We start from the raw sequence: 18,878 nt of genomic DNA, 5'->3' as shown, positions 1-18,878 counted from the left end.
TGCTCCAAGGGTGGTCGGGAAGGAGCTGATCCTATGAGGATCAGGGGTAAGGCCGCCTTGGATACAATCATGGATCCTTTGCTGGCCCTACGTCTCTTTGCCTCCACTCACGCCTCCTGGCTTATTTGAAAAGATCCCAAATTCGGCTTGATGCAGGGAAGAAATGCAGTGATGATTTCAGGGAGGTTCTAGGACAGCTTTACGCCCAATCCATCCGGGCTGAATACCCTTCCCTGCAACTCCCCCAGCCTCCCAGGCCTTCTTTCTGGTCCTCAGCAAAGCCAAACTTGATCCCACCTCAGCACCTGCCTCTGCTGGTTCTTCTCCCTGCGATGCTGCCACGCCAGGTTTCTGCAGGGCCGGCCCTTCTTTTTATCCAGGACTCCGATGAGCTCTCACCTGCTCTAGGAGGCCTTCCTTGACTCCCTCAATTTATTTCTCGTGTGTGTGTGTGTGTGTGTGTGTGTGTGTGTGTGTTTTGAGATTTTTGTCTTTAAGTAATCTCTATTCCCAACGTGGGGGCTCAAACTCACAACGGAGATCAAGAGTCACACACTCCACCGACTGAGCCAGCCAGGTGCCCCTTGACCCCTGAATTTAAAGAAAACCCCATTGGTTTCTCCCAAACTACCCTGTTTTGCTTCATGGCGCTGGTCACGGAGACGTCTTGTGTGCCTATTTGGTTCACTCCAGGGACACGTGTCACCAGGCTGCCACACGCCAGGATGGGGCAGCGCCACGCAAAGAGCAGACCCCTGCCGTCAGAGTTTGGTTCCCCTGCAGCTCCCAGACGGCAAGCCAACACACATGCAAATAAATTTCTGTGAATGAGGCACGTGCTGTCCACCTGTCCCCTTGTTTGCCCCGGAGCCTCCCGGAAAGTGGGCTCCAAGAAGCCGCGAGGGCTCATGACACCCCAAGCTCTGACGGCGTGCCCAGTTGCTCGTTGTTGAGTAACCGTGGGGGTGAGTGAGACGGGCAGTCAGACGGGGAGCTCTGTGATGTCCCCTCGCACAGGGCCTCAGCTGGTCTGTTTGCCAGGTGGGCCCAGGGAGGCCCAGCTCGGGGTGCCATCTGAGGTCACTCAGTGAGCTGCACGCGGGGCCGGACGAGCCCCAGGGCTTCCGGCCTCCTCGCGCTTTCGACCAATGTTTAGTGCGCGTCAGGCACTGGGCCTCCAGGATGGGGAAGACAAGGTCCGCTCTCCCTGGCTGGGGAGCTGCGGCAAGAGAACGCCCCCAGATGCACAGAACGTAATGTCAGGTGGTTACGAGGGTGCGAGGGAAAATAAAGCAGGCGAGGGATGTGCTGCTGGGCAAGTGACAACCTAAAGGAGGCCGTGGGCAGGCCCTGCGGAGGAGTGGGGGTGGAGGAGAGACTCCAAGTTAGGGAGAGGGTTCCAGGCGGCAGGAACAGACAGCGCGAGGCTGGAGCATACCAGCCTGCTGGAGGAGCAGCAAGGAGGCCCGGGAGGTGGAACGGGGTGTGGAGGGGGGAGCGGCTGGGGTGGGGCGTGCGGGCTGGGCCAGGGTGAGGAGGGCCCCCGGGCCGTTGTGGGGAAATGGCCTTCTCTATCCGTGATCAGGGAGACTGTGGCCAGTCCGGGCATCCGACTTGCATTCCCAAAGGCAGAAGAGCTGGACAGCGAGAGGGCCAGGGCGGGGAGACCTGAGAGATTAGGGACTGGACCAGGAGTGGGAGACAGACCTGGACAGGGGATGTGGTTTGATCAAGGCCATACAGGGAACCGGGGAACTGGTGGGGCCTCGGCTGCTCAATTAGCCTCTCTGAGACACCATGTCTGACTCTGTCAACACTGTGTAGCAGGGACATTTGTTTAATTCACTGACGTATCCCTGGCACGTTAAAATATTACCTCGCACGGGGGCCCTGGGTGGCTCAGTCGGTTGAGCATCCAACTCTTGATTTAGGCTTAGGTCATGACCTCATGGTTCGTGGGATCGAGCCCTGTGTTGGGCTCCATGCTGAACATGGACTTTGCTTAGGATCCTCTGTCTCTCTCTCTCTCTCTTTCTCCGTCTGCCCCTCTCCTCCACTTGCATTCCCTCTCACTCTAGAAAGAAAGAGAGAGAGGGAGGGAGAGGGAGAGGGAGAGGGAGAAAGGGAGGGAGAAAGAATGACAGAAAGAAAGAAAGAAAGAAAGAAGTAAGTAAGGAGGGAAGGAAGTAAGGAGGGAAGAAGAAAGAGAAAGAAAGAAAGAAAGAAAGAGAAAGAGGAATGAAGGGAGGGAGGAAAGAAGAAAGAAAGAAAGAAAGAAAGAAAGAAAGAAAAGAAAGAAAGAAAAGAAGGGAGGAAGGAGAAAGAGGAATGAAGGGAGGGAGGAAGGAAGGAAGAAAAGAAAAGAAAGAAAGAAAGAAAGAAAGAAAGAAAGAAAGAAAGAAAGAAAGAAAAAGAAAGAGAGAAAGAAAGAGAGGGAGGAAGGAAGGAAGGAAGGAAGGAAGGAAGAAAGGAAAGAAGGAAGGAAGGAAAGGATATTGCCTGGCACAGAGTAGATACTCAATGAACATTAGCTGAATAACTCAATCTGCAGTCAAATGCTCTACCACTGAGCTCAATCTGAATCTCAATCTACCCCTGAATAACTCAATCTGTAAACTGGGCTGCTTATAGAGCTATTGCCTGGGGTGGTTATAAGGCTCAGACTACTGGGGGGGGGGGGGGCGGTGCTAGGCACTTAGTAAGCACTCAGCAGGCCGGAGCTCATCCGGGTTTATCCTGACCCCTGGCCAGGGCACTTCCAATCTCTGCCCCGGGGCAGGGGAGGCCTCAGGCAAAGGAGATACTTGCAAGGAGGTGGAATTGATGCAAATCTTTGGACAGACTGACTTTCCAGTTTGCTACGTCTGGCAGAGCATGGGGCCCCAAAGGAAGGAAGAGCCCAGAGCCCCGCCACCCTCCACTATTCTCCCCAGCCTCAAAACTCAAGCCCAAGGGTCCGAGCTGAGCCTGGGGCTCCTCTCCAGCTGCACAGACCCCAGGTGAGCAGATGGTTGAGGCCAAGCAAGCATGAGGTAGTTCCTGGGCCCCAGCACCCCGCTGGCAAGGTGGTCAGGAGCTCTGAGGCGACATATTGTCTGCCCCGACCGGAGGCCTGGATAGCTGGTTCCCCTCTACCAACCACTAGTGCTCCTGGCCAGGAGGGTCGGTGCTCCTGGCCATCGCCCTCAGACCCAGTTCCTGCCAGCCTCCATGCTGCCAGCTTAGGGACCCTGCTTCTGCGGGGAGGATCCCCACGGGAAAACAGCCCCAGAGGCCACTGTAGCAATTCCTTCACCTCTGGGGAGAATTCGCCCGATGGATTGGGATACCCTGGAGGAGAGGCAGGTGGGCGCGGGGTGTCCCTGCAATCTGAAGCCTTTTCTAACACCGTAAGGTGCAGCCTGGCTCTAGCAAGGCCTCCCCCGAGGCTGTCCAGCCCGCCCGCTTCCCCGCAGCTCGGCACGGCCATGGCCCGCTGCTGCCCACAGCCTCCTTGGGCGGGATCGAGTTTCTCACTGGTAGGTCTGGGAGCCCTTCCTCCCTCACCAACCGCCAGGGAGAGCTGAGCCCTTGTGAATAATTCACTGTGCTTCACAGCAGGCCCGGGAGGCTCACGAGAGTGAAAAGCGTGGAGTCACAGCCTCCACAGCCAGGCTGCCAGGGTCCCGGGTTAAGCCCTGTGGCCTGGGGGACAGCCTGGGCCTCTGCCCTCTCCATGCCCCGCCTTGGAGAGCAGGAGTCTCTACCCCGGAGATAGGAGTCTAAATGGGCACTGACCTCCAACCCCCAGCAGGCCTCCCAATTCCCAGCCGCCCCCTCCTGCCTGAGGCAAGCACATAAAAGCATTTTCTTATCAGCCAGGTCACACGCTGCTGCTGCAGGGAACGGGAACGGACCCAAGTCCTCTGACGGCCTCTGTGAGATTTGTAGAGGCCTCTGAGGGGCTGATGGCTCATCAGCCCAGGCCACCTGGCCTCCAAGTTGGCCCCAGGACCCAATCACAGCCAGCATCTGGCATGGCCTGGGAGGGGTCAGCGTTCCCAAGGCCCGGAGGCCGCGATGGTGCTCCATGGCCCGGCCAGTCTTCCCGAGGCTGGGATCGCAGCCCATGGAGGGCTCCAGCTCATCCCAGGCCCCAGGCTTTTCGGTGAGGAGGGGGTTCAGGGGCCAGCCTGGGGCTCCACCCCTACCCCTCCCGCCCACGTTCCTCACCAGCGCTGCCAGGGCTGGGCTTGGAGCCCTCTCTCAGTTTACACCATTTGGGCTAAGTTGGCATTGCCATTAGCCTGGCTTTTGGGGGCCCATTACGTGTGCCGAGGGAGGCTTATGGGTGCAGAAGGGTGGCCACGGCCCACTCGTCCCCTTCTAGGGCCTCAGCGTCCTCTGTGTCACGTGACAGGGTGGAACAGAAGTGTCGGGACCAGGTCCCCCAGGGGTATTGCTGATGGTGCCAGGTGGGGAGCACTCGAGGGTCTCTGGGGCCCTCCTCTAAATCCCAAGGACTCTGATGTGACCCAAGCCTTAGCTTGTCCAGAGCAGAGAATTCATGCCGAAGTGACACCAGGCGGCCTCTGGCAGGGACGGCGGTGGGAAGTCCCGGCCCGTGCACCTGCTGGGCTCCCACCCACCAAACCAGGCCATGCCTGCTTAGCAAGGCGACTGCAGGCTGAGCTGGGGGTCTTAGGACTGCCCAACGTCACCCCGATGGGGCCAGCCTGCCATGGGGCCATGGGTCCGGGCAGCCCTCCTGCCTCCGCTCTGGCAGCCAGCCACCCTGCAGGCTCCCTCGGGTGTGGAACCAGTGGTAAGGATCGACCCTCTGACTTCAGGGCTGCTCTCCTCCTGAGACTCGGTCCTCTGTCACTGCTTACACCACAGGCACCCACTTGGACTGACAAAGGCCACTGATCAGAGCCCCCATTTGTCAGGTCCCTGGGGCCACTGTTGTCCCACTCTCCTGAGACAATCCTCTAGGACCCCTGCTTCCCTCCAGATCCACCTAATACTGGCTCCCTCCCTTCCCCCAGGGACCTCCCAGGACTCCCCTGCTCTGCACTGAGCCCCATTCTTCCTCATGCTCCCACCCCACCCTGGGGAGCTCCCAGCTCACTGCTCAGCAGCTCTCTCAGACCTGCCACTCAGGCTGAGGACCCTGGGAGGATCGGGGGCCCCACCTCCCATGGTGGTGGGAATGGGCTGAGGGGCCACAGGAAGTGACAGGTTGCTCTGTGGACGGCCTAATCAGGGGCAGGAGGAGGCTCCTCCTCCTTCGTGAGTAGGGGTCTAGGAAGCTCTCCCATATCTTCACCCCTGCCCCCATCCCCCCATTAGAATAGTCTCGCAAACTGGCACAGGCCAGAGCTCAAGAGAGCCACACGCGTAGGCTCCCTGGAGAGGAGCATGTGACCTTGGCCCACGTGCCCAGCCCCCCAGGGGCAGCTGTGCTGGGGGACACCTGCTTGCAAAGCTCTGGGGCAAGTGGCTGTGGGCGGCCCGCCAGGAAGGGAAACATTGCAGCCTGGGTAGGAGCTGTCTCCGGCCTGGCCCTCTAGCCACTGGAGTGGCCCAGAAGCGGTCACTCCCCTGGAAAGCTGGAGGGGCAGATTCCAGGCAGTCCCTGGAGGCCTCGCCCACCCGCAGCACCCAGAAGACGGGCGAGGAGGGTTGTCCTTACTCAGGATAGTGCCCGATGAGGAGCCTCAGGGAGGGGAAGTCTCCTTTGGCGGCAGCATAGTGGATGGCCAGGGCGCCTGTGTCTGTGGTCGCGGTGGCCTCCCCACCGCCATGGCGCAGGAGCCATTCCACCAACTCGGGGTGGCCGAAGCGGGCGGCCAGGTGCAGGACTGTGGCACCAGAATTGTCTCTGTCCTGTGGGAGAAGAGCGCATTAGTCCCGACGCCTTGTCCTGCCCCACATCCCGCCGGCCACAGGGGCCGTTCTGTCCTCGGGCACCTAACCGGCCCCAGTTCATAAGTGGCACCCATCCGTGCCGGGCTTCCTGAGGCTGCAGGTCACGGCTGGGAACTGCTTGCATATAGTAGACTTTGAGGACGTAGCACTCTCGTCCTCCCTGCCGGAGAAACTGTCCCCCAGATGCTCTGGGGACACCTGAAGGAGTGAGCAAGGGTGGCTGGGGCAGGAAGGGTGGGCTGTTGGGGTTCTACCAAGTTAGCATCAGGACTGTGGGGGGCAGCCCCTGCATCTAACCCTTGGTCCCTCCATTTCCCTCTCCCCAAGTGTCACATGAGAAAAGGCCTCCAGCTTGGTGTACCTTCAATACCCCAACATCAGTGCAGAGAACTGTCCCTCCCGGCCCCCCAGCAGACTCCCTGCTCCTGGCCCAGGGAACAGGCTGTGTTCTTGCTCTATGGAGGAGGAAGCTTCTGGGTACCGGTGGCAGGGCCTGGACAGTCAGCCAACAGTGGTAGGTGTGGGCTCGAGGCAGCCCCTGGGAGGGGCTTGGGTAGGACACCTTCCCGGGCACCCCCAAGGGGGCAGGCTGATGATCACGGCCCGGAAGTACTAAATGTGTCATCCATGAACACCCAGGTGTGTGCGTCTCTGTGGCGGGAGGGGGTTGGCAGGTGCCGCTGATGTTCACCTGGGCTGGAGGAGGAGAATCACAGAGAACCCAGAAGTCTGGACTCAAAGGCCGGCGAGTTTGGGAGCGTGGGCACTGGTTCGAGAACAGCATGAGCTCCCGGCACCAAGCACGTGGGATGATGGAGAAGCAGGGAGGGGGTGCAGAAGCAGTGAGAGGTGGGCATGGTTTACTAGGATCAAGGAAGGGAAGCCCCTCTGCCCAGAGAGAGGCCCTGTGGGGACAGGTGTGTCCAAGGAGGCTTGAGGAAGGTGAATCTCAGAGGCTCTTATAAAATAGGCACAAGGAAAAGAGAGCACAGAGGGGACGGGGGCCACCACCAGTAAGTCACCAGTCAGCTTCTGGGGGTGGCTGTGGGGCTAGGAAGGAGGCAGGAGGAAGGTGAGGGGGACCAGGCAGCACAGAGGCGGCTGAGCACAACACTGAGAGCCCTCTGTGTGCTGGACCACCCAGGCAGGGGCTGAAGATTGCTTCAGTCTGTCCCCCTGAGCCCGGAACCTCTGCATGGGGAGGGGTGGGGGTGGACAGTAAGGAGAGAGCCCGGGCCTATGGGCTCTGGCCTGTCCCCAAGCCTCCAACAGCTGCTTAGGCCCCAGGAGCCTCATGTACTGCGGCCCGCACCCTAAAGCTGCTTATCTCTCTGGGCTGAGGAGGGCCAGGGATCGAGGTCATCCTCCCCCCCCCTTCCATCCTCAGCACCCAAGCTGGCTGGGGCTCAAGGGAGGGAGACTTGATAAGCCAGGCACAAGGCCACTTGTTCCTCTACCTCCTCTGCAGTGGCCAGGGAGGCTTCCGGCCAAGGCTGGACCCTGGGATGAGGGAGGCGTACCACCTCCCAAAAGAGTGGGTGTGGACCATGTGCCAGGAAGTCCTGATAACAGAGCCAGCCAGCAGATAAGCAATCCGTCCATCTCCCAGGAAGGGTAGGAAGGGGGGTCTTGCCATCCTGAAGTTGGGGGGGGGGTTGGTCATCCTTAGGGCACAACCAGCCAGCTCTGGGCCACCCCTGCCTTCTCTCCTTCTACATTCAGTTAACCCAGTGGTCTTGCTAAGTGGGAAATCAGTTCTGGGTCCTCTCTCCAGTGGCTTTTCCCCACAGCTAGAATATCATCCAAATTCCTAGCCCCGGCCTATGGTGGCTTCTCCCAGCACCCTCCCCTGCCCCCCACGCCCCAAACATGCCCTCCTCCTGGCTGTTTCTGCAACAGGATAAGAATGTGTGTGCCTGAGGGCTTTGCACTCCTTGTTCCTTGCACTTAAAACTCTCTGATCGGCACCTGCTCACCTCCTTCTCATCATCCAGGACTCCCTGCAGAGGCCACTCACTCCTAGCCACCTCGCCCAAGCAGCTAGCTCCCTGACACCCCACTGCATGGCCCATTGCCCCAATGGACTGGCAGTTCCAGGAGATCAGGAGCGTGTCTGAATCCCCAAGCCCGGTACCTGCTGGATGCTCTAATGCCAGCAGGAGCGAAATGCAGAGATACACTTAGGGCCCGGAGCTGCCTCCTCCTCCAGCCCAGGAGGGGCCAGGCTTATATCCGCCTGAGGGCCACTGAGTGAGACCAACCAGGTGGGGTCTTGGGGCAGGAAGACTCAGGCTGGGCTGGAGAAGCAACTCGAAGCTGGAAGGGAGGAAGGTGCTGGTGTCCCGGGGTCAGCTAAGGCCCTAGGGAGGCCCCATTTACCACGCCCATCACCCCTCCCCCACACCCTGGCCTTGGGGACACCTGCATCTCTGCCTGGGGTGGCCTGCGGGGGGGTGGCACTTTGCCCACCCTCTTCCAGACCTGCTCCCAGGAGACCTGGGCTTCTGATTCCGTGCCCCACCTACACTCCAGGACTCCCCTGGATCAGTGCTTTGCTCTCCTCCCCATCCTCCCCAGCCCTGTCCCAGATTATATACTGGCCCAGGTAAGCCCAATTCCCTCTGGCTCCCCATTACCCAGTGCTCTTCTAGGCAGTGGCCCTAGCTTGCCGGGGCGTCTTCCCCGGCGCGCTCTCCATCTGGGGAGCCCATCCCACCCCAAGCCCTCTGGAAGGAACTCAGGAGCAAGCTCAGTCGGTAGGTGCCCAATCTCACCCACCCTGGAGCCAAGGCGGCTCTGCGCCAGAGCTCCCCCCCTGGGGAGGAAGCCCCCAGGGCGCCCAGGGAGCCGCGCGGACCCACCTGCACTCCGCAGCCGCCCTGCGAGAGCAGCCACTGCAGGCAGGCGAGGTGGCCGGTGGCGGCGGCGTCGTGGGCCGGCGTGGCTCCGTTGCGCGCGCGGGCCGTGGCGGGCAGGGCGGCCTCCTCCACCAGGAAGCGCAGGCAGTGCAGCTTGCCCGCGCGGGCAGCGTGGTGCACCGGCAGCGCGTCCAGCGGGTCCCGCTGCGAGGGTCTCAGCTGGCCGGCGGCGTGCAGGGACCTCAGCACTTCCAGTTCGCCCTGCCGCGCCGCCTGCAGCGCCAGCGCCAGGGCCATGGTGCCGCCCGCGGCGCCGCGACCCGCTCAGCGCGTTCCCCCGGACGCCATGCACCTGTCCTGCCCGCGGCGCGGCCGTCGGGGCCCTGCGGCTCCGGGGGGGGGGGGGGGCGGAGCGGCTGCCGGCCGGGTCTCGGCCCGCACTGCCTCGCCCGCTCCGCTCCGCCTCCGCCGCCGCCGCGCTCTGGGGCTGCGGGGCCCCCCGCGGGCGCCCGGCGTGAGGCTGGGGCCCGCCCCCCGCGCCGCCTCGCCCCGCCTCCGCCGCGCCGCCCCGCGGGCTGGCGACAAAGGCCAGTGCGCCCGGGGACTTCTCTCCTGATTTGGCTCACGTATAAATAGAGACCCCCGGAGGGCGGCCAAACTGGGTTCGAATCTGAGAGCCGTCCAGGCGCTGGCGAACAGAGCCCCCAAACGAATTAATTCATCAACCCAGTGCCCACTACCTGCTGTTCCAAGCGCTGGAGACACAAGCCAGCAAATAATTACCACCATTCCAGAGAGTGACGAGTGTCGCCAGCACGGAAATATGGGGTTAGAGAGCGAGTTGTAGGGGCTACGTGGGTGGTCAGGGAAAGGTCCGTCTGAAGAGGTATGGTGGGCTGGGTTTTGAATGATAAGAAGGGGCATTCCAGGCAGGGATGGCTGCCAGGGCAAAGATCCTGCAGCGGGAACAGGCCATACGAGTCCTTGGGGGGCTCTGGGTCTGTTTCAAAGTGGGTGCAACAGGTGCTGGGCCCTCCAGGCCCCAAGAATTGTCCTCAGAGCCTCCTGGAGGCAGAAGAAAGAAGAGGAAGGGGCACGAATGCCCGGTACATTCAGGTTTCCGGGTCTGGAGGCTGTGGGCTTAGCCCCCAGAGCCTGTGTCTGTGGTGTGTGTCGGGGGGGGGGGGATGGGTGGTCAACAGTGAGCTTGGGGGCCTGGGGCTGCCAAATAGGGAGAAAGGAAAGTAGGAATGCAAGGGCTGGGGGCAGTGGGGAGATCAGCAGAGCAGTCACCTGGGGAGCAGGGCCAGGACACTTCCCCGAGGGCTCAGGAAAGTTCCAGGAGGCAGGGGGGCAGAACACACGTGTGCCAAACCAGCCTGCCTGCATAGCCGGAAGCCTTTCGTGGGAGCTGGAGGGAGGCATAGCCCCCTGGACAGGAGGACAAGCTGCCAGAAGGCGGGGGCCGCATAGTTGTGGGAGCGCAGTCAGCACGTCTTGTGAAGTTGAAACAGCCTGTGCCCTTCTTTTCCCAGCCCTCCCCCCCACCCCCTCCCCCTCCCCCACCCCCCACTGGAGCCCTGTGAGGGTTTGCTTCACCCAGCACCTAGCTAGGACCAGCTCAGGGATGCCCCGAGCTGCAGACATGCCGTGGAATGAACCTGCTTCCAGGAACAGTGGGAGTCCTCCTGTGGGACTCTGGGGCTGACACCTGGTGGCGCTGTGCACCATTACCTGCAGGGCTCCGAGGTGCCACGGGAAACCAGAGCTGCTGGGCCTGAATGGCCTGGTGGGTTTCCACTCGTTTCCAAACGGCCAGGACGACCTCACTCCCTCCATGGGACCTGCGACAACTGGGGCCTGGGACCCCTACCCAGTGGTTTGCAGACAAGGGGAGGGAGAGAGGAGTCTTATCCTGGCATCCTCGATGCTTCAGCTGACTCGATGCCCACTAGAGCTGCCTTTCTCTAGCACACCCAGTGTCAGGCACACCGTGGGGCCTGCAAGTGGCAGGGGGTGCTGTGAAGAGAGACGGCTGGTCTTTGGGGCCCCCCGCCCCGAACCTCCTCCATGACTAAAAATCCCTACCGTTCATGTTCTTCACTCCCAAGGTGGCTCCCCTGGTGCTGAACACCCTCGCGTCTCACACGGTTTTGTCATTTGGGGACCAGATGGGGGTGACGTGCTGTCGCCATGGCAGCAAGGCAGAGGACACACCCTGAGCCTCTCTCACCGTGGACAGGGACAGCTCCATAAAGGTCGCCTGTGAGCAGCCGTCCTCGCGGGCCATCTCCTCAGACCCCTCTCAGAACACCGCCCAAACTCAGGCTGAGACCCAGGCCTTCCCTGTCCTTTCCGGGCTCCACCAGGTCCCGCCCGGCAGCCCCAGGGAGCCCACGCCAACAGGAACACATTTGTGGAAGCCCTTCTGCTTCCCAGGCACTACGCTAAGCTCCGCCTATGCATATGAACTTTAACACAGAGACATTGATAGTTAGAAGGGACGAATCTTACCCTCAAATTGGTTTTAACATAAACGCATCAGAACAGAGATGCACTCGCCCCCACAGGTCTTTGGCTCCCTCCAGCGCAGGGCTCAGTTACACTGCTTTCAGGCACCACCGGTCCCTCTTCTGCGCAAGAGAAGTTCAAGTTCCTCCCTGTTATCCAGCAGCTGGAGGGGACAGAGTATGACAGACTCTGGAATGCCGCCTGCCTGAGCCCCACCTATTCTCTAAGCTTCAGGGAAACTGGCAAGTGCATTTTCTGAAAACGCTGGAGGGAGTTATGTGACATTCCTTTGCTTAACAAGCAAAACAAAAGCGATGGGTTTGGGGAGTTGATGCCCCAGCAGGATCTTGCAAGGGGCTGGGAGTCTTCCTGGGGAATTGGGGGGCACCGACAAAGCGCCAGGCACGGAAGACCACCTCAGAACCTCTGCTCAGAAGTTGAGGAGGCAGAGGGGGGCCAAGCCAGCCAGAGAGCGGGGTCCCTCCCCGGTTGCCTTAGGATTGTCTCTGGTCTCCGGGCCCCAGAGAGGCCTCCCTCCTTGGTCACAGGTGAGGGAATGAGCTGCAGCTGCAAGTTCTCATTCTGGAAGGTGCTGTTAAAAGCCAGTCGGGGAGCCTCCGAACAGCCCTATAGCTCCCACTGCTGTGATGCTGGGAGAGTTCTGTGGGGAGAGCCCGCCAGGAACTTCCTTGGTAGAGATGGCCAAGCTGATCAAATGCTTGGGTTTGGGCATTTGGGTCCAGAAAACGTTCTGAGGCTGCCTTCTTAACAGCAGGATCTGCTTTGGGTGATAACAGGTGGAGGCATATATTTACCTGTGATGGGGTTCTCCTTCCCTTTTTATTTTTTTAAAGCAATTTGGTAGGGATTCTTTAATGTTTATTTATGGGGGGGGCAGGCAGAGAGGGAGGGAGACAGAGAATCTCAAGAAGCCTCTGCACCGTGAGTGCAGAGCCCGATGTGGGGCTCCAGCTCATTAACCATGAGATCACGACCTGAGCCAAAAGCAACAGTCGGACACTCCAATGACTGACCACCCAGGCGCCCCTGTTCTTCCCTTTTTTTTTTTTAATTTTTTTTAACATTTATTTATTTTTGAGACAGAGAGAGACAGAGCATGAATGGAGGAGGGGCAGAGAGAGAGGGAGACACAGAATCGGAAGCAGGATCCAGGCTCTGAGCCATCAGCCCAGAGCCCGATGTGGGGCTCGAACTTGCGGACCGTGAGATCGTGACCTGAGCTGAAGTCGGACGCTTAGCCAACTGAGCCACGCAGGCGCCCCATGTTCTTCCCTTTTTAATTTCAGGTGAATTTTCACTTAATTTCCCTATTTTGTGGTTTGAGCTGCACGTGTAGTGTGCCCATCTTGTGCACCCCATGGTTTTTGTGGGCCACACTTTGTTTGGCAGACAGGATGGATGATATAAATGGCCACGGCGAAAGGTGGTCATTTCACCTTCACCTGTATACCTAATCTCCACAGCGACACTTATGAGAGAGGTACAATCACTATCCCCATTTTACAGCTAGGGAAACTGAGGCACCAGGAGATTATTGTTGTTTTTTCTTTTTTGTGTATCTTGCCTGGGGTAACACAAATGCTCAGAGCACCTCCACTATGCCCTCCAGATGTCAGCTCCCTCCCTACCAGGAGGCTTTTTCTCATCCCCCTTCTGGGCTCAGGCCAATCACCCACCCTGTTCACACCTCTCCCCCAGCCCAAGGGCAGGGAGCCAGGGCAGAGTGTGACCCCACTGTACCCTCCCCTAAAGCCTGCACCCCCATACTCTGCCTACTCAGTTGTCTTACCTGTTCCCCTGGTCATAAATAACTCCTGGCTCTAGGTAACAAGCGAAATCTCCAGAATCCTTTGGTTGAAGGGAACGGCGGGCCAACCTGGCCAAAGTCCATCACAGCAATGGGAGAATGGAGAAAAAAACCTTAAAATCTGGAGTAGCTGAAAAGGGAGTTTGCTCCCCCACCTTCAGTCTTCCAGTGGTGATCCACAGGCATGGAGGGGGGTGTTCTAGGAGCAATCTTCCTACTTTGTCCCCCCAGGAGCTACTATCAGGGTCTGTCAGCAAAGATACAAATGTTGGGGTGGGGTGGGCTTGTGGGCACAGAGCTGAGTCAGGCAGTGTGTGTGTGGAGGGGTGTGTGTGGGCGGGTGGGACACGTGAGGCGTCAGTGATCCACTAAGTGATCCACAAAATCATTTTCTGAGCCCTTAAAGAACAATTCATTAACTTGGAAGGGGCTGGTCCATAGATACCCTGGGCTCAATGATGCCAGGAGGACAGGGGCTCAGGCATTCCCAGGCCTTGCTGGGAATTTTGTTCTCATAATTACGACTGCTATGGAGGTTAATGGAGGGGGGGCTAACAGGTGCTTGGCACACAGCACGTGGTCCATGAATGGTGACCAGTTGGTCCTTTGAGTGTCACAGATGAGGATGGGTGACCTGAGCTCCCCGGTCACCCCAACTGCTCCAGGCCCCTTCCTGATAGCCAAGTCGGTCTTCTCAGGCCCTGCTGGGGGGGGATGGGCGGGGGGACTTGGAGCGAGCAGCGGGGGGTAGGGGACAGAGATGGGGTTTGGGCAGCGAGGGAGGACATCCGTCTAGTACCCTGGACAGCGCCTGTCGGTCCAGCCCGGGCGTACCTCTTCTTGGCCCTTGGTCTGTGGGTCTCGCCCCCCACTCGCCCACAGGTCGGCCGGCAGTCCCAGTCCGCAAGGCTGTCCGTTGCCCCGCCAGCCGGCTGGGGGAGGGCAGCCCCGAGCAGATGGGCGGGGGACGCCCAGCCAGTTTGGCACAGCAACGGCCACGCGGCGCGGAGGCGGGCCCGGCGGACCGCTGGGGCCGAGGCGGACAGCGGGCAGGGGGCACCCAGGACCGCCCCGCCCCGCTCGTCACGTGAACTCCGACCGTCCCGCGGGTAGGAACCCGCGGCTGGAGCCAATTGAAATGAAAACGAGCCCAGGGCTCCTGGATTGCCTCGTCTTCTCCGGGCCTCACTTTACCCATCCAAATCCGAGCACGGGAGAACCCAATGATCCCTAAGTTGGTGAGCCGTTGGAAGATTCTGTGAGGTCATTAGAGCCAGGGCAGGCCTCCAGCGACCGGCCAGTTCCCAGAGGCTAGGGCCCGAGCAAGCTGACACTTTACTCTGGGCCTCGGTTTCCCCTTCCAGCTCAGCCCTTCAGTCGGCAGAGCTACTCGTGGGGGGAGTCCCTCCCCTTGTTTCGAAACCTACGTGGGAACTCCTGCCGCCGCTAGGTCCCCCGCCCCGGCCTGGGGCGGGGCTCACAGGAGGTGCTGGGCGCGAATGAAGGAGCAAGCTCAGGACCGCGAAGGTTCCGATGGCGCCCACATACCCCCTGCAGGTGCTCGGGTGCGCCCCCCGCCCGCGACCGCGCCGCAGATGGGATGCGAAGGCCGCACGAGGGCAGCACCTTGGGGGGCTCTGCAGTCACCCGCTCGCTCCTACCCTGCGAAGGAACAAAGACGGGAGGTGGGACCCCGGGCCGCCAGACTCCTTGGGGCGGGGCGGGGCGGGGCGGGCGACACCGCCTCCTTAAAGCCGGGCGGCGGGCTCGGTGCGCCACCCTCCCGGGACTGCCCCCGCTGCGCGCTGCTCTTTTCCTCCCGGCTCGGTCTGCGCGCCGCTTCTCCGCAGAGCATGGGGCTGCCTCGGAGGGCGGGGGACCCGGCGGAGCTGCGCAAGGTAGGGGGGCTGGGGACTGAGGGCTGGGCGGCCGGGGCGGGGACCTTGATGCGACCCGCCTGACCTCGGCCTGGGCGCCCGTCCGCAGAGCCTGAAGCCGCTGCTGGAGAAGCGCCGCCGCGCGCGCATCAACGCGAGCCTGAGGCAACTCAAGGGGCTCATCCTGCCGCTGCTGGGCAGGGAGGTGGGTGCCGGGGCTCTCGGGGGCCGGGGGTGGGGACTCCCGGGGCGCAGAGCGAGGAGGGCGGGTGGGCCGAGGGGCCCTTGTCCCCGGAGCCGGCGAGGGGCCTCCGCGCGGCGCCCGAGGCCGAGCCCGAGCGTGGCTGGCGCCGAGGGGCCGACCCACCCCCGGCCACGCGCGCCCCACACCCCGGCGCTCACGGCAGTCGGCCGGAGATGTGTCTCGTTTGTCCGTGTCTCTGCCCCTCTCCCTCGTGGCCGGGCGCAGAGCTCCCACTGTTCGAAGCTGGAGAAGGCGGACATCCTGGAGATGACCGTGCGCTTCCTGCAGGAGCTGCCCGCGTCCTCCGGCCCCGCGGCAGCGCCCGGTGAGTGACCCCTCCGCCCCGCCCCGCCCCGCCCCGCCGCAGCCCTGCCCCACGCCCCACCGCGAGCCTCACGCCTCTCTCCGTCCGCAGCGCCCTCCGACAGCTACGGTGAGGGCTACCGCGCCTGCCTGGCGCGTCTGGCCCGTGTGCTGCCCGCCTGCCGCGTCCTGGAGCCCGCCGTGAGCGCTCGCCTGCTGGAGCACCTGCGGCGGAGGGCGGCCGGCACCACCCCCGACGGGGGGCGCGCTGGGGACTCCTGCGGCCCTCCCGCGCCTTCCCCGCCGGCCGCGCCTGCGCCCGCGCCCCCTGAACCTCCCCGCGGCCTCTGGAGGCCCTGGTAGCCCCCTAGCCAGTCCCCGGACCCTGCTGGCTGCAAGAGACCTGGGGCGCTGGGCAGACAGAGGAAACCCGTGGGGCCAGCTGCCGTTCCCGTCACGAGGTAGCAGCCCAGCATCCACAGGCCGGAACCTGGATGTTTGGGATCTGTGTGGCGACTGAAGGCCATGCGGGCTCAGCTTAAGGCAATCAGTGGAGCAGCCCAGCCTCACCCCAACTTGGGTGCGTCTAGGTGGAGGCGAAGGGGGCAGGTGGCTGCAGAGGGAGGAAGGAGCCCCCCACTGCAGCGACTGGAGGTGGGCCCTGGTACTGGGCCAGCCATGCTTGGGCAGCTGGCACCAGCCCAAAGACTGGGCCAGGAGCTCACGTCTATTCTGACTGGTCACTGCCCTCCCAGTTGGGCCTGGCTCCTTAACAGCTCAGCTTTGGAACCTCTGAACACACAATAGCAATGGCCTGAGGGGCTCTACGGGCGGCAGCCATCACCTCTGCTCCTGGGCTCTCCTGTCCCATGCTTTCAGTTATAGGGACCGGGTGCAGCCAAGGCTCTCTGTTGCTGGGGTTGGGGGCATTGTAACAGGGCCTTGGACTTACTTGGACTTACTTCCCCAGCGTTAAGTTACCTCTAGGGGGTCTTGGGGTGTGAGGAAGGGGTGGGATAAGGAGGGTGCCCTGTGGCCTCAAGGAAGCTTGTCGCTTGGAGGGCCTGGGCCCAGCAGAGTCCATGCCAACGTGAGGTGAGCAGGGCCTGTGTGTCACCCAGAGCGGCAGAAATTCAGGGGATAAGAACAAATAAAGGAGCAGGGAAACACCTTTCCTCATTTTCTCTTGCAAACTGCTCCCTGCTACTCCTTAGGACAAGTTACTGGAAGCAACTTGTTCTTCGGGCTTCTTTTCCCTCTGCATGGAAACAAGGGGAGCCTGAGAAGACTCAGGGAGGGGACTGCGGTCCCCAGTCCTGTGTGCCCAGGAGGGGGGGGGGGCAGCTGCAGCCTGCTGGGCATGTTCCTGTTTTACGAGGATTCACTGGGCATTCGAGGGAGGTTGGCAGTCCTCCCGGCCATCCCCAGTCCAACATCCCGAGCAAGGGACCAGGGCACTAGGGACAAGAGGAGCTGACTTGGCAGGCATGTTAACTAAGTCCAACTATGTCACAAATCCATGGTGGCCTGGGCACTGATTTGGGTGGGACGCTGTGGGCATTTTCGGAGGAGTCAGTGTTAAGACAACAGGTGAGGGGCGCCTGGGTGGCTCAGTCAGTTGAGTGTCCGACTTCGGCTCAGGCCATCATCTCACCATCTGTGGGTTCGAGCCCCGCATAGGGCTCTGCTGACAGCTCGGAGCCTGGAGCCTGCTTTGGATTCTGTGTCTCCCTCTCTCTCTCTCTCTCTCTCTCTCTCTCTCTCTCTCTCTGCACCTCCCCCAATCGTGCTCTCTCTCTCAAAAATAAAAACATTAAAAAAATGTTTTTTAATTAAAAAAAAGACAACAGGTGCGCCCCCAGCCAGAGGTGTTGTCCTGCCACCTCTCAGGCCCGGCTGGCTAGACTGTAAGTTCCTAGAGGGCAGGGCGAGGGCTGAGTGCACCTCTGTGACCCCCAGGAACTCAGCACGTGGTGGCTGCCTAATAAACACCGCGAGCTAACGAACAGGCAGTGTGACTGGACCCCAGCTGTACGGAGTCCTTTTGCCCCGACTCCCACCCCTAGTCCCTAATGTCACTTTGCATATCGGCTCCACCAAAACTTGTGCGTCCCGGGGACAAACGTGGGGGAGGGTGGGGAGAACGGAAAGAACAGTTTCTGCTGGTTTTCCCTGTTCCTGAGAATGTAAGCCTGTTTTCCCGAGTCTCCAGGAGCAGGTGGATAAGGAGGGGCAGCCCACACCCACCACATGATGTCAGGTTTCCTCCTTGGGTTGAGGACTCCGCGCTGGGTGCACACTGAGCAGGGTCCTTGTTCCCAATACGTAATATCTTTTGACACAGGTTTGAAGACAGTAAGAACTGGCCGACCAGAGGCCCCTTTCCCTCTTTGGGTCATATTTGCCACTTCTCGCTTCTGAGCCCCACCTGGGTCCTCAACCCTGTGACTCCCATTGACTTGACGCCAATCAAGCTATAAGACAAGCAGCCGGGAAGGAGGGGAGTGTAGACAGGCCTGTGACTCACGGGATCAGGCGTTCCGGGGAGCCTGGACCGGGTGGCTACCCCGGCCCTGGCAAGGAGCTGAGGCGTGCCCAGGCAGGTGAGGCTCTGGGCCTGCAGTGAGAAGCCGGTTTCCCAGTCGGAATAGGCAACAGCTGCCCACAAGTTCTCAGCTGGTCCTCTGAACTGGGCTTGTTGAAACAGGGATGATACCAGCCTCCTCCACAGGACCCCCTCAGGCTCCTCCCCAGGTGTTCCTAAAGGTGAACGAAGGGCAGTGCAGCCTTTTTCTACGTGGGGGAGGCTGCCTCACTCAGAGGGGCATTTAATGATCTTTAACAAGGCCCACATCGTGTCCGGTGACCAGCACTTATGATGTCCTCTCTGCTGTGATCCCATGACTGAATCTAACTGTCTGGTTATCACGCTTGGTTGGACAAAAGTCTCCTGTGTCTCTCATAAACCAGTGGGTGAAATGATCCAATGGCCCAAGGATAACCAGAGCACTGAGCTGTCTGGGAAACTCGGGCTGGGGCCGAACCCCACACATCCCCCCTCCCCGGCACCAGTTACTTTGGAGAGGTCAAATCTCATTTCCATGAGGGAGGATAAAGAGCACGTTGCCAAGGAGGGATCCTCTAATAAACATTTACAAATTGCTCTGCTCTGCCTGTGAAGCCCAGACTCTGCCAATGAGTCTCCCACTGGTTTATCTGTAACAGGATCAGAATGAACATAGCCTGCGGGGAATGTCTGGAAAAAATCTACGGCTCTGCAGAACCTCCCCCCCCTCCCCCATGCTTTGGGGTGACCACTCTGGAGACAGCAGCAAGACAGAGGGGGG

At 60.7% G+C, this 18,878-nt stretch overlaps 2 protein-coding genes across 5 annotated transcripts in view; one reads left to right on the top strand and one right to left on the bottom strand.

Annotated features, from left to right (window-relative positions):
- The window catches only part of ESPN (espin), a 31,674-nt gene extending 22,495 nt beyond the window's left edge, over nt 1-9,179 (bottom strand). For all 4 annotated transcript variants that reach the window (XM_042995472.1, XM_042995471.1, XM_042995473.1 and 1 more), the window contains exons 1-2: nt 8,772-9,179; nt 5,675-5,868 (exon numbers count right to left, since the gene is read on the bottom strand). In XM_042995472.1, the coding sequence (XP_042851406.1) occupies nt 5,675-5,868; nt 8,772-9,065 (488 nt within the window). In that variant the 5' untranslated portion in view covers nt 9,066-9,179. The remainder of the gene's footprint in view (nt 1-5,674; nt 5,869-8,771) is intronic.
- Nucleotides 9,180-14,937: 5,758 nt separating this feature from the next.
- HES2 (hes family bHLH transcription factor 2) lies at nt 14,938-15,894 on the top strand. Its single transcript, XM_042994394.1, has 4 exons — nt 14,938-15,005; nt 15,094-15,189; nt 15,454-15,553; nt 15,644-15,894. The coding sequence occupies exons 1-4, from the start codon at nt 14,961-14,963 to the stop codon at nt 15,892-15,894; spliced, it is 492 nt and encodes a 163-aa protein (XP_042850328.1). The 5' UTR covers nt 14,938-14,960.
- The last annotated feature ends 2,984 nt before the right edge of the window (nt 15,895-18,878 follow it).

Source organism: Panthera tigris, chromosome C1, assembly GCF_018350195.1.
Source record: "Panthera tigris isolate Pti1 chromosome C1, P.tigris_Pti1_mat1.1, whole genome shotgun sequence".
Taxonomy (NCBI): domain Eukaryota; kingdom Metazoa; phylum Chordata; class Mammalia; order Carnivora; family Felidae; genus Panthera; species Panthera tigris.
Note: the sequence above shows the minus strand (reverse complement) of the source record. Positions and strands in the feature narration are given on the sequence as shown.

Coding starts and splice junctions, on each gene's coding strand:
- HES2 (XM_042994394.1), top strand. CDS start 14,961: ATGGGGCTGCCTCGGAGGGCGGGGGACCCGGCGGAGCTGCGCAAG. Junction 15,006..15,093: donor ACCCGGCGGAGCTGCGCAAG/GTAGGGGGGCTG, acceptor GCCCGTCCGCAG/AGCCTGAAGCCGCTGCTGGA. Junction 15,190..15,453: donor TGCCGCTGCTGGGCAGGGAG/GTGGGTGCCGGG, acceptor GGCCGGGCGCAG/AGCTCCCACTGTTCGAAGCT.